Raw genomic sequence first — 14,730 nt, 5'->3', positions numbered from 1 at the left:
CAAAATGGGAAATTTCCAGTGACACAGCAGCCAAAATAGAAAGAAGCACCAATAAAATAACAGATAATAAACAAAAACAAGCAATATTAACAAGAAATTATAAAAGTATTAACAATTTAAGCAAGAAGAATCATAATATATCATATATCAAAATAAACGGATATATTTGGGTTTTGGACTGACAAAATAAGCATTTAAAGACATTCACTTGGCTTTTGAGAAACTGGGATGGACTTTTTTACACTTTTTTTCTGACATTTTATAGATAATTGGTAGATTAATTGATCATGTATATAATCAAGAGTTGCAGCCCTTCTCTTAAATATAAATACACATATTCTTACAACCATTACTTTTAGAATAATCAGCATTCATTTAAATTCTTTAGTCATAAAATAGTTGGAAAATAAAAATTACATCAGTGGAGGGAAAAGACACAGTTGAGTGAAATTAATTTAAAGTCAGTACAGATATGCTATGTTTTCTTCAACATTTTTTAAATAAACCGCTGACAAAAAGCCTTCTGTGCAGAATCCAAACACAAACAACTACAATTTTTCAGGATATTTGATGAAACACGATGTGGCTTCATACCATTTATTGCTGTTCAGGAAGAAATATTTCTTTGAATAAATCATGAAGGAAACTGCAGATCAGCTCAGCTGTGCTCACAATTGCTAGAAATGTATTTATTTACATTTATTTATTCTGCAGATAGTACAGATCAGAAAATGTCCTGCATGAAAACCATGTATTCCTGTGTACAATGCTGCTAATACAGGACATACACAGACACTTGATTTGGAAATAAAACATCCAAATTTGAGTGAAGTTCAGACTGATTACAAAATATCAGAAAACATTGTGCATGAGAGCAACAAGAGGATACTTAGGCTACATTATGTACTTACCTCTTCACTCACATCCAATCACACACACACACACTTTTATAATTTTTTTAATTAAAACTATTGTCTTTCAAAAACCACTCCAACCCCGACAGGAAAAAGCATTCAAGTGCAGTCTCATAACAAAAGGCTATTCACATTATATTACACAATTTCTGGTTTTATAAATAGCAGAAGCAGTTTTAATCAGCATATATTCATGGCACACTTGCATCTTAATAAAGGCAATCATTATTATTACAAGCACAGCCCATATAAGGTTTGAATGCAGGCTACTTCAGTGTGAAATTAAACTGTCTGAGCAAATAGGAATCATTATTTCACACAAGTGATCCAGTTTGAGGTGAATTACTGAAAACTCTTTGATGCACAACATGGGTCTATAGTGACCCGACCCGAGGTTTTTATGTTCTATACCTTTGCAATAAATTAATTTCATCATTCAGTATTCCAGGTTTTCCTCAATTAACTTGTTTTTGATCATCATACATCCTAATTTTTTGTTTTCATTTCTTAGTTTTTGAATAAAACCCCTTTTTTTTATTACTACGCTTCTAATGCACAAGGTCATTTTTGACCCATGTTGTGCATTAGAAGGTGTATATATGTTGTCACCAATTCACCAATCCCCAATTTAAAATCTGACAAAGACGACACAAATATTAACTTACAAATATAAATCTTATTTTGTTAAATTGGTGTTTTTCCAATGGAAATTATTCTTTGGTGGCTCTAATAAGTCTCAACTGTTAAAATATATGATTTTCCAATGTAATCTGATGCTTCTAACAACTTAAGTTTAAAGTAGCTTAAAGTTAAACCTTAAAAATAAGACAAACATAAAAAAAAGGATTTTTCTTCACAAAGTATGAAAGGAAAAATGGATATAATGATCTGTTGTAATAAAAAAAAAAGATATTCAAACACACAGCTCACATGAAATAACATGGGGAATGAATGCGGGTCATTTTTGACCCATGTTGTGCATAAGGTGTTTATATGTTGTGCATCAAAGGGTTAAATCTATATTTAATTATTTCATTAACACCTTATTTAAACAGCTGAAAGGCATATGTATTCTTCTTTATTCACTCATTAATTTTGACCAAAAGCATATCTATCTATCATACCTATTTGTTGTCTGATATGCGCCAAAATGATAACATTTTTTTACGCAACATATATTGCAGATAATGATGCTTGAGGTTCTTTAGAAATGTTGTTAAGCTTTTTATTTTATTTTTATTTTATTCTTTATTTAAATGATCAACATTGACTGATAGCGAACATACAGTACTGCTGTTTATTTATCTTTTTGTTTTATTTTAATTGATCCTTTATTTTTTTCAGTTTTAATTTCTAGGCTTTGTTGTTGCTTTGTAATTGTCAGTCATGGAAAATATTATTAGACCAACCTTTTTCTTCAATTTCTTGGTCATTTTAATGCCTGGTAAAACTAAAGGTACATTTGTTTGGACAAATATCATGATAACAACACAAGTAGCTTATAAGAATTTAATTTAAGAGCTGATATCTAGACATTTTCCATGGTTTTCTTGATAATGATTTTGGTTATCATCAAGAAAACCATGGAAAATGGTTAAATATCAGCTATTTTTGTTGCTATCATTATATTTGTCCAAAATAATGTACCTTTAGTTGTACCAGGCATTACAATGAACAAGAAACTGAAGAAAACAAGGGTGGGCTTATATTTTTTTCCTTTAATGTATGTATAATAATGTTAAATATTCTATATTCTAATAGAAAGCAGCCTTCTGATTAACTTTGCAGTCATATCAGTGCAAAGACGTCTAGAAAAGCTCTATTTTAATTACAGCTCAGAAATTCATTATATCAGCCGCCATATTCCCCACATCTGTGATTTTTTTTCCTTCAAAAATAGCTAATCGGGGCGTCCTGGTGGCTCACACTGGTAGAGTGCGTACCATTAAGGCCTAGTCCTTCCTGCGGCGGACCCGGGTTCGAATCCGGCCTGAGGTCCCTTTGCCGCATGTCCTCCCCTCTGTCTCCCCCTTTCTATCTATCACTTTCAATAAAGCAAAAATGCCAAAAAAATTATCTTTAAAAAAAAAAGCTGAAAAGACACAAAAATCCCACCGTGCTCTATACTTTAGCACCTAGAGCTGCAACGATATGTCAACCAATCAATTAGTGGATCAACAGAAAAATGACTGCCAATATTTGGATAATTAATTGTTGTATTAAGGCAAAATTATAATAAACTGAATACATTTGGGTTTTGGAGTGACAAAACCAGACATTTATACATTAGCATTTGTACTATTTTATGAACCAAATGATTAATCGAGAAAATAGCTGTCAAATTAATTGACAGTGTTTCCAGATGTACAATAATGATTGTATTTTTATGATAATTTTGCCCTCAGTATGATCAATAATGCCAGTATTGTAGGCGGGTCAATCGGCTGTCTATATAGCCGTTTTGTAAAATTAAACTTGGATGCTTATTGCTCTCGTAGTTATGTGGTAATAATGATTTTAAGCCTCTGGTAGGATAGTTTAACATTTCCCATCTAATCAATAATGCACATAGTTATTAGCTACAGCCTTAGTGGTGACATCACAATCAATGCTTCATAACAGTATGATTTAAGCTGGTGAAAACAAATGTTTTTCTTCTGAAATTAATCTTCAACATGTTATTGTCCCTTGTTGCTTGGTCACATCCTTGTTTTGTCTATAAACAGGGAATTCACAAACTATTTTGGCAATTTTTTTTAGCAGAGACTCACACTTGGTGAAAAACCGAACACAGAAAAAGTCACTTCATCAAGTGTTGGAATTTTAGAGAAGAGAAAGAAATAAGAAATGAGTAGAAAGCTGTATTATTAGATTATCACAGGGTGAACACAAACTGTTAGACATTCATGTCACTGAGCCAACCCCTTTTCCCATTTTCAGTATCATAAAGTGAGTTTAAAAAAAGTCTTTAATTGTCTTCCTGAGAAAGTCGTGGGAGTAAACGACCGCTTCCTGTTTCCCTTTCCCTCCAACATTTGAATCTGGGAGACAAGCACAAGGTGAAAATAAAACACCAGTCAAACAAATCAGCTTTCAAGCATCGTACCTTAACGTTCGTCTGCTCACCTCCCTCTCACCCTCTACCGGCCGCCATACAGGTGGATCTTTGCGAACGAGATGGTCTCGTCGTAGTCCTTGTGGCCCTTCTCGTAGATGACAAAGATGTACTTCCTGTCCTCTATGGAGCCGCTGTCCAGCGACGTGATGCTGGAGTAGCCGCTGGGTCCCGCCCATATCTGCACAGCTTTATTCACCCAGGAGCCACCATTAGTCAGCGACCAGCGTAGAGTCAGGTTCACTCCTGAGGGGGCGGGGCAACAAGTTAGTCTATATACAGATATTTTTTTAAACACAGATCTTAAATGTGACGTAAAGTAAATAAATAGATGGTTTGGGCCTCAAGAGAAGCAGCTGCAGTGGTGAAAAGTCACTCAGTACGTTCACTCAAGTACTGTATTTAAGTACAACTGTAAGTTATTTGTACTTTACTAAAGTATTTACATTTTGAGCTACTGTGTATTGCTGTTCCACAATATTTCAGAGGCTAATAATATATATATATATATATATACGGGATCTCAATTTTTCAACATTATCGTATTCATTTATTCTACAGCTATAGTTACGAGGAATTCTTTATTAATCACATTTTATTTTCAATTACAATTTTTTCAACAATTATGAGAGCAAGTCAATTGAAATAATACAATTATTGTGCCCCCCAGTTTCTGATTGGAATATGTTGAATATATATTACAGAAACATTCACAATATGTTTAGGAGTTTTCAGTGGGCTGTGGAAGTGCACGACCAGAACTTTTAATCTTATTTATTTAGATGTAATTAATTTTTTTAAATCATTTTATATGATTCATCTAAATGTATATATCTTTATATTAGTTGTACATTTTAAACATGTATATATATTTTTTTTCTTCATGACAATCCAGTTAAAAATATATATAATTTTTACATCCATTAAATGCATTATGTTCCTAAAGTCAAGGAGTAAGTCTGCTTTAAATAACTGGGATCTCAATTTTTCAACATTATCGTATCCACCAAAACAATTCCGATTATGATTTTTGTCCTAATCAAGCAGTCTTAACAATTCCCTTTTATATAAATATTTAACAAAAAATGATGCATTGTTATAGATTATACTGTATATTAAAAAAATGAATGGATTTTCCAAGTTTATTTGTACATCAAATTGTTGAATTAATGCGTCTGTTAAGATATTAATAAAATAAATAATATAATATTCCCATAAAATTATAAATACAAATAAAAATAAATGTTCCTGACTTTTATCTGTAACAGCATTTTTACGTGATGTGGTTGCCACTTTTATTTCTACCACAATACCAATAAAAGATGGAGTTTTTTTTCATTCTTGCAGGTTCTTACTGTGCTGCTCGTTGGCGGGGTTGGTGAAGTAGAGCACTCCGTCTTTCTGCAGAGCTCCGGCTGCGACTGCAGGATCCACCAGCTCGTAGTCGAAAAACAGATCGTCTATGGGCAGAGACAGGCCGCCGTCACGGCTGCGTACGATCACGCGACACCGGCAGTGGTAGTTGTTCTGGTTCCGCACGTTGATGACGATGCTGCCGTCCGTCAACTCAACCGGCTGCAGAGGAGCAGAAAAAGGTTCAGGCTCAGAGATTTAAACATTCATGAACAAGTATTACACACAAATAACTGCAACAAATAAACTTTACAGCTGTTTCTTTTGGCCACCAGAGGGCAGAAGAACTCCACAACAAGCTGACAGAAAAACCTCCATAATTATACAGCAGACACAATGCAACATAAACATTAATTAAGAGTCATAATTCTAGTAAATTTAGACATTATTACCACTCAACTTTTTGGCTTTGGTGTTTAAACCAACTAACTCCAACCCCTCTTTTATTTTTTTTAACCTTTTTATTGAGTCAGTATGCACAAATCATTAGTGATTATAAAGAATATAAGAATTATTGTTTGATATATAAATGCAATATACAGATAACTAGTAAATAAACAAAACAAACAGAGAAACCATTATATTTTTAGGAATGTTAGATAATAATACAGTAGAAGAATATCACAATAAATTAAAATATTGTTAAATGATCAATAATAATATTTTGCAGTTCAGGTTCAATTCTTGAATTAAGAAATTATTTGGAAAATCTTGCACCAGTATTTTACTGGCGTTTAATGGGATTTTACTCTAAAACTTCAAGTTCAAGTGACGTTTCTTTAATTTAAATTGCATTTGGATAAATTATCGACCAAAAAATCAGGCTCAATTCTTGAATTAAGAAATGATTTGGAAAATTTTGCACCATTATTTTACTCTATTTTACTGTAAAAATTACAAGTAAAACTTCAAGTTCAAGTGATTTTTATTTTATTTTATTTGGTTAAATTATCTAAAAAACAAACAAACAATATTTTGTGGCTCAGGTTCAACTCTTGATTTAAGAAATTAAACGAAAAAATGTTGTTCCAGTATTTCGCGCCTTCAGACTTCGGATGATGTCTAGTTTTTGGATAAAAATTTGAGCCTCTTGATTTAACAATGTTAAATCGTAACGTACCTGGCACTCGTCAGGGTCGAAGTCCTGCGCTTTCTTCTTCTGGTTGTACGGGATGCTTTTCAGCGCGGCGCCGTTGTACCAGTTCTTCCCGTGGTCGTCACTCAGGATGCAGAAAACTCCGTTTCCCGCTATTGTCCCGTGACCGCACACCACCAGCCTCCCCTTCGCCGGCTCGTAGCGCTTCTGTAGTGCAAAAAGACACAGAAAGATGTCGACTCAGCACACGATGAGCAGAAGGTGCAAACTTGAGCTGAAGAAACATCTAATTCTGACAATAAGATAAGAAATAAATTCAACGTTACAGTAAAATCCTTTTTATACCAGCTCCAGAAACAATTATCAAATACAGAAAATAGAGCAAACAAATAGAATAGAATAAAATAAAATAAAATAAAATGAAACACTATGCAATGATGTAAAAAAATAATGATCTAAAAATATATATACATATAATAAAATGTAATAAATATATTACATATATATATTAAAATATTCAATGAGATATTCCCTTATTTGGTCCCAGAGGGGAAATTCAGCAAAGGACAGAAAAAAGTACAGATAAATCCAGTACAAGTTGCTGAAACTTACAAAAAATTAAAAAGAAAAAATATATATATTTATGAGAGTAAGGATCTTATAAATAAGTAAAACTATAAAACTGTCAGCATAGAAATTTGCTATAGATACAACATAATTCTTAAAATGAGTTAAGTATAAAAATGCTTTCCATATTCGGTTTCTTGCTGACTTCAGCAGCATTTGTTTATCCTAAACTTCCAGTGAATCAGTTTCCTTTGTGTCCCTGTTTCAACTTGTGACTGTCGTTCCTCTTTGTGGAGAGTTTGTTTCAGGAACTGTTTCAACCTCAAGAGAATGGCAAATGTTTTTAGATGCTTATCCAGACGTTACCTTAAACTTTAAAGGGATAGTCTGGATTTTCTTAAGTGGGGTTGTATGAGATAAAAAAATATATTTAGAATATTTAGGGCCACGGGGCAATCGCACCAAGCAGAGCCCCGAGCACTACTGTTATATTGTGGATTTCTTCTTCTTCCTCTTCCGGACGCAATTTCGTCCTGCTACTAGTCCTACAACTTGAAGAGTTGCAGGACAAATTTTATATCAAAACGTGCAGTTTGATCGGGATCGGTATGCTATTACTTTTCTCTACAGAATATGAATTTTTCGCGACGCAAGTTACAGTTACAGATACACACACGCGCGTAAGCGCGAACACTCCTCACACATGCATAAACATGCTTCAAACACACGCACACGCACGCACACGCACGCGCGCGCGCACACACACACACACAGGTAACTTTATGTGATTTTAATTACACACACACACACACACACACACACGTAACTTTATGCGTTTTTCGCTACACACACACAAATGCGCGCGTAAGCGCGCACACTCCTCCAGGTACACGTTTCACACTCATAGTTTGAAATCTCTGAAGAATCTCATCATAGTGTACACATACCGGCAGTAGCCCCCGTGGCCCTTTCAGAAGTTCCCCAGAGGAAATTTTCTAGTTTAACCTGTTTTTCTTTCAATCAGACAGTCCTGTTTCAGTTTACTCGGATGGAGCTGAAGCAGTTATCTATACTGACAAAAACTTTGATCTCACTTTGGTGTTTTAAAGGGTTCATTTGGATTCAACAAAGTCACACAATAACACAAACAAACTTAACATTCGAGGCAGCAATACAGCAGCAACTCACCTGTTCTGCAAGGTAAAATTACTGCTTTTCTTAATAGAGTCTGGTTTTGAAGAGAGCGCGTCAACTTTAGTTCCCTGCATAAACTTAAACTAAAAGCTACATAAACATGTGAAAAATGTCTAAATATATTGCACCGTTTTTATTTAAAACGGATATTGATTTATTTATTTTTTGGTGGCTAAAATAAGTTCACAATCTCACTTTATCCTCTGTAATCACCACTAGAATGTGATGTGAATGACTAACACCGCTGAGTATCATGTAATCACAGTAAAAACAACGTGACATGAACGCAGCATAAAGGTAGTTTAGTTAAAACTTTATCTCACTTTACAACTTAGGTTATATGGTTACTTCATTGTCTTACATGGGAGAGTCAAACTAAGAAAATGGAGGCATACGTCTCTAAACATTCACTCTTTGGTACATAAATGACACATTGACAAGCATCACATCAACTGCAGCTATCTAAGTGTCTCCATACTCTTCTGTCTGTTCTCCATTGATCAGTTTAACTGACAAAGAAACAAATAAATGATTATAATGAGTGTGTTTAAACAGGAGGACCCTGCACTTCCATACAGAATTTATAGGTTCAACACATGAGAAGAGTCAGATAAAGTTCTGCTGCTGAACAGTAGATTGCACAAAAGGTGAGGATGTTTTCACAATCCCTGCCATCTTAACCAGATGATCTTAACCTAATATTTGAGCTTTAAAGGAATAATATGTACAAATTTAGCATAAAAATGCCTCCAATTGATCTGGGACAAAGAATAATACCATGTAATCAAAAAAGGATTCACATTCAACTAGTTTATGGTTCGTTTTAAGGAATATATGTGATGTATAATGTGAAAAACAGAATTAAGATAAAAAAAAACAGTGCGGCAGATGAATCATTACGTTCTTTTTTCGTTATTACTTACTTAAATTAATGTTAAATTAATAAATGACAAAATACAACTAGAAGACACAAAACCTAATAAAAACCCTATTTATTGCAAATCTTGGACTAGATTGAAATAATAAGTTATTTTATCAAGTCTATCTTTGAGGAATATCTTGTTTTTTATCTTATTTTTATGTGATCAGTGTCTGTAAAGGTTAATTTTCCATATTTATAATCCAATCTATTGTTGATACTCACAAATTTAAATTTGGTGGATGCGACTGTTGTAACTGTAATAACCAAAATGTTTTAAAGGTCCAGAGTTTCATTTGAGTCAAAAATATACAGTCATGGAAACATCTTTTAAAACACCCTTGTTTTCTTCAATTTTCTTTTTCATTTCATAGTTTTCTTGATAATAACCAAAATCATTACCAAAAACATGGAAAATGTCTAGATATCAGCTCTTAAATTTAACTTTTATGAGCTATTTTTGTTGTTATCATTATATTTGTCCAAACAAATGTACCTTTAGTTGTACCAGGTATTAAAATGAACAAGAAATTGAAGAAAAGGGTTGGTCTAATTAATTTTTCCCATGACTGTATATTAGGGGTTTGATTAACTTAGGTTAGGTACTAGCCCCAAAAATGTACCATAATTATATGGCATAACTAAATACCTCTTTCTAAGAACTTTCTAAGAAGTCACTGTTTCGTTCTCTCACCTGGATGCCGAAGCCCGGTCCGGGAGCGAAGTTTTTGACCCCGAGCTGGACCGAGAGGTTTCTGGGCGGGCTCCAGCTGAGGCCGTCGTCGGTGCTCTCCACCATCATGGTGCTGGACGGCTTGCAGTGGTAGAGGTGGAAGCAGATGGAGTAGACCAGAATCACTGAGCCCGCCTCCTCGTCCACCACCACCGAGCCGAGGTTCAGGCCGTCCGGCTTCGATCCGTCGTCCACTATGAAGGAGGTCGGGGACCAGGTGGCTCCTTGAGGGACGGAGGAGGAACACAGGTGGATTCAGACACCAAATCCTGATACTTTTACACCAAATTCAACCATTTATTACAGACTTCTAGACCCTAAAAACACATTATTTATCAGACAGAAAGTTAAGTGACATTAGTTATTTAACTTTCTGCTCATAGATCAGAACATTTCACATTTGTTTCACTTTCTATTTCAACCTCAAATTCAGTTCTAATTCCTTCTTTTTGTGCTTTGATTTTAAAGCAATCAGCTATTCAGACAATAAAGTTTTGTCTCTTCAAGCAGTTTCAGTCACTTTTTTGGTCACAAAATGCAGAGATATTCATGTATCAGTTTGGACAAAAGCGTAAATGTTTCTTGCTGGAGGTTTTGTGAGTTTTATACTCTATATTTTTAAGCACAAAATTGTTATTATACAAATTACAAATACAAAGTACAAATGTGTGTTGCAAAATAGTTTTTCCTGTTTTTTTAATGGTCATTATGTTTCTATTTTCTCAGGAAATCTTCCACTTACACTGTGTCTTTTAAAATCAGATTAAAAATATATAATTTTCACAAGCTTTTAGTTTGGTTTAAAGTCTAGGTTAGTGGGTGAAACCTTTGATATGAGAATCATTATTATTATTGTCTTTATTAATATTTTTTATGAATCCTCCTATTAAAAAAATATAAAAATAATATTACCTCCTTATTCCCTTTTCCTCGTATTACTGTCTTATGTGTTTTTATATATGTAATACCTTTTTGATTTGTATGTTCTTATTTAATATGTTAATGTCAAATAAATAAATAATAATAATACATATTTATTTGACATTAAGTGGCTATATATAGAGAGAAAATTTCTTATTTGAAGTGTTGAGTATCAGGGGAGAGGCCCAGATAAGTATTTTTTACTTCAATCTACTCACTTTTTTTTCGGACCAAAGTGATATAAGGAAATGCGTAGTGAATATTAAGTTAACTGGTTTTTATTTCTATCTTATTACTTAGACGGGGAGATGCATATATATGTATAGGGCTATATATACTTTATTTTTTTGGTTCGAAAAGAAGAATTAATAAAATGAAAAAAAAAATAATCTTTGTTTTGTTTTTAGTCTGAAGCACATTAAATCTGCGACTGTCGTATGAAGATTTTAAAAATATTTTGGTGCATTAAAACAAAAACAAAAAACAAGAAAAAGAAATAAAACACCTTCCTCTGAGCCGCGAGCCTAGTGTGTCACAAACTCTTAAAAGAAATGAGAGAAAAAAATGCACATATACAAAGAAAATAATATAAAATAAATAAAACACACACAGTGATTGTTAACTATTGTTTTGAACTTCTTCCTCCCTTTGTAACTGTTATATATTTCCCTGTAGATATCTAACCACTCTGTTAGTGTGTGTAACACAGTTCACATGACTGTCTGCTGCTCGTCCTTGCCTTTGTCTGTGGACCGCCGCATTGCTAGGAACTTTGCTCCTATGTCGGCAGCGGCGGACTTCCTGCCCTCTGAGAAAGCCAGCAGACTTCCTTTGGGGGTGAAGGTGAGCAGCGGGATCCTGTAGGTGCTCACCTGGCCCTGGGCGCCGCTCACCCACAGCAGCTGCTCCTCATACAGCAGAGGGTCGATCTGGACGGCAGAGAAAAAATAAATAAAAAGAAGCTGACATAAGGAAAAGGGAAAAAACCTGCTGCTGGGGAAACCAGTTATGATATTACATTACATGTCATTTAGCTGACGCTTTTGTCCAAAGCGACTTATAATAAGTGCATTCTTTTTTCTTTTTTTTTAAAATATATATATGTTAGGTGACAATGACTTAACCGAGGTATTGTTGGAAGAGGTAGGTCTTCAGCCTGCGGCAGAAGATGTCTGAGGTATGTGCAGCAATAATCAGGTGTCAGGTGACACAGTCAGGTGATGATCACACCTGGTATTGTTTTCACCTCAGCAAAATGTTTTCCTGGAGACACCTACTGTTTTGGGAAGTACCACAGAGGCGATTTTGAGTACTTTGCCAGGTGTTTACATTTCTGAGGCCACATTTTATCTCTGCAACAGCATCACAACCGGCAATATGCAGTCACGAGTGCCTGGGAGTGAGCCGAGCACCGGAAGTTCAGGATAGGAAATGAGGAAAGTCACTGGTATCCATCCACTGTACGCCCCTGGCTTAATTTGGTTTCCAGTTATTTCTATATGTATTTATTTTTATTTAAGAGTTGCATGTAAGGAAAAGTTTGACATATTTTCATTTTATGCTACTATATACTTCTGGTTCTTTAAACTAATACTACTCAGCTGCATTTCAGAGACAAATATTGTACTTTGTACTCCACAAGTTTAGTAAATGCCTTAAAGAATTGATGCTGGTTTGAAGGCAAAGGTCTGTCACACCAAATATTGATTTGATTTAGATAATTCTTGAGTTCAGTCACTTGGCATTTTGTTCATTGATAAAAAAAAAACTGTTAACATTTCTATTTTGAAAGCATTCTTATTTCGCAGCATTTTTTCCACACCTGCCTAAAACGTTTGCACAGTACTGTATATAGCACAAAATCACAAATTTGCCTGAAAGGACTTTACAGCATACAACACCATCTGTTCTTTAACGACATCACCTTCCAGATAAAAATTTTTACAAACAAAAAATGTGCTCAGTATATGAAATATTATGCTGTGCAACATAAGATAAAATTAGTTTATTTATCACGCAGTAGGGATTCAGTCGTCACAGCAGCTTAAGATACAGAAGTTCAAGATATAGCAAAGATATAAGAGCACCAGAAATAGAAAATAAGACATTATAAACTATATAAATATGCATACATTGTATACATTAAATGCTTACATGGCTGCAATTGAGATTATATAAATTCATAAAAAATTGAAAATTCAGAATAAAGTACTGTGGTGCTGCAGCAGTGTCACAGTGGCCTGCAAATTATATTCTACATAAATAAATACAATTTTAAAAATCTCACCATGATGATTTCCTTTTTAAAATAAAATAATTGAATAACTACGCAAAAATTATGATTTGCTCCAATACTGTGAATCATATTTCAATTGCAAAATCAGTCAAAATAATCGCAATAAGATATTTTACTAAGTATTCTTCCCTATTGTTAATATACTAACAATAATGGCCCAGCAATATATATATATATATATATATATATATATATATATATATATATGACCTATGATATATACCACTGATTTAAATACCACATACGGTTACTTTTGATACTTTGAGGGCATTAACTTGTAATTGAGTATTTCTACAGTGTGGTATCACCATTTCTACTTGAGTAAATTATTTTAATATTTCTTACACCACTCACTATAAAAAATGAATGCATGCACAGGCTGGACAAAATTACAGAAACATGTTGTCGGTTAAAAAACTGAGTGTTAGTCACTGAAATCAACACTTTTTATGGCTGCAACTAAAGATCACTCCCTTCTTTAATGTGTGTACTTACAGCAGCGTAACTGCATATTGTTGTAAGTTATTTCTATGACATTTAGTGAACTGCAACTTACCTCTTCAGGGCTGAAGGTAACACAAACACAGACTGAAGACACAGCGGAGAGAAGTAACGACAGAGCAGCGAGCCGGTTTCTAGTCTCCATGACAGTTTCACGTCCTGAAACCTTTTTCTTTGATCCGACTGAGAAATAACATCAGAATACAGACAGTAAAATTATAAACAAATCCGCAAATAGCAACAAACAGAAACGACAGAGAGAGAAAAAGCCGGAAATGCTCTCCTCAGCTCATTCACAAACTGAAGCGTTTAGCTTGAAAGTCATGTGACAAAGGTGGGCGGTCACATGACTACCGTCACTCACCAAAATAAAAGAGGAAGTTATAAACTATAAATAACTATTAAATATTTATTAAATAAATATAATTTTCAAATCACAACCATTTGATGATTGTATTTTGTCTTGTTAATGTATCTTTTTATATTATTCCACTTCATAATATTTTATTTTATTTTTATTAATGAAACACTGACAAAAGAAGAGTTGTCTGATAAGTCATTTGCTTTATATTTTATAAATATATTTTAAATTAGTTATAATAAGTTGTATTGGATATTTTATGTTTGTATTCACAATAATGTATTGACAAAAGGAAGAGTTGTTTGATCAGTTTCCTGGACAATCGTAAACTTATCATTATTTATTATTTATTTTTGCTTCATTTTAAAATTATTTTGAAAAGTCATTTTTTATATGAATATTTATATAAAGGTCCTGTTTATATATATTTAGAAACGTTTGTATGCAACACAACATACAATACCAAATGTTTGTTGCTATATTTCAATTTAAATAATATATGAATGTGCGTAAATCTTCATAAACTTAATAAAATGCCTGGTGATTACATTTCACATCTAATGAATCACATACATCAAGTCTATGACATTTCTTTCTGCTCAGATGGAAGAGCAGCTGGGAAATTATTGTTTAATATTTACGGCAGACATGGATAAATGCTATCAACAGAAAATGTTTATTAATTTCAGTTGATTTATGC

At 33.6% G+C, this 14,730-nt stretch overlaps 1 protein-coding gene across 1 annotated transcript; it reads right to left on the bottom strand.

Moving 5' to 3' along the window:
• Positions 1–658: 658 nt before the first annotated feature.
• On the bottom strand, positions 659–13,989 carry neu1 (neuraminidase 1). Its single transcript, XM_059349361.1, has 7 exons — positions 13,725–13,989; positions 11,612–11,801; positions 9,913–10,175; positions 6,563–6,745; positions 5,385–5,604; positions 4,041–4,275; positions 659–3,955 (listed from the first exon to the last, which is right to left on the bottom strand). Exons 1-6 carry the CDS (start codon positions 13,812–13,814, stop codon positions 4,055–4,057), a joined length of 1,167 nt encoding a protein of 388 aa, XP_059205344.1. The 5' UTR covers positions 13,815–13,989; the 3' UTR covers positions 659–3,955; positions 4,041–4,054.
• Between the last annotated feature and the right edge of the window lie 741 nt (positions 13,990–14,730).

The sequence above is a fragment of the Centropristis striata genome, chromosome 14, assembly GCF_030273125.1.
Source record: "Centropristis striata isolate RG_2023a ecotype Rhode Island chromosome 14, C.striata_1.0, whole genome shotgun sequence".
In the NCBI taxonomy this organism is placed as follows: domain Eukaryota; kingdom Metazoa; phylum Chordata; class Actinopteri; order Perciformes; family Serranidae; genus Centropristis; species Centropristis striata.
This window is presented reverse-complemented; position numbering and strand designations above follow the sequence as displayed.

Bases quoted from the DNA above. Each gene is read 5' to 3' on its own strand.
- neu1 (XM_059349361.1), bottom strand. From the start codon at position 13,814: ATGGAGACTAGAAACCGGCTCGCTGCTCTGTCGTTACTTCTCTCCGCT. The intron at 11,802-13,724 runs GTAAGTTGCAGT...TCTGCCGTCCAG, and splicing joins TTACCTTCAGCCCTGAAGAG to ATCGACCCTCTGCTGTATGA. The intron at 4,276-5,384 runs GTAAGAACCTGC...CCGCCCCCTCAG, and splicing joins CCCCGCCAACGAGCAGCACA to GAGTGAACCTGACTCTACGC.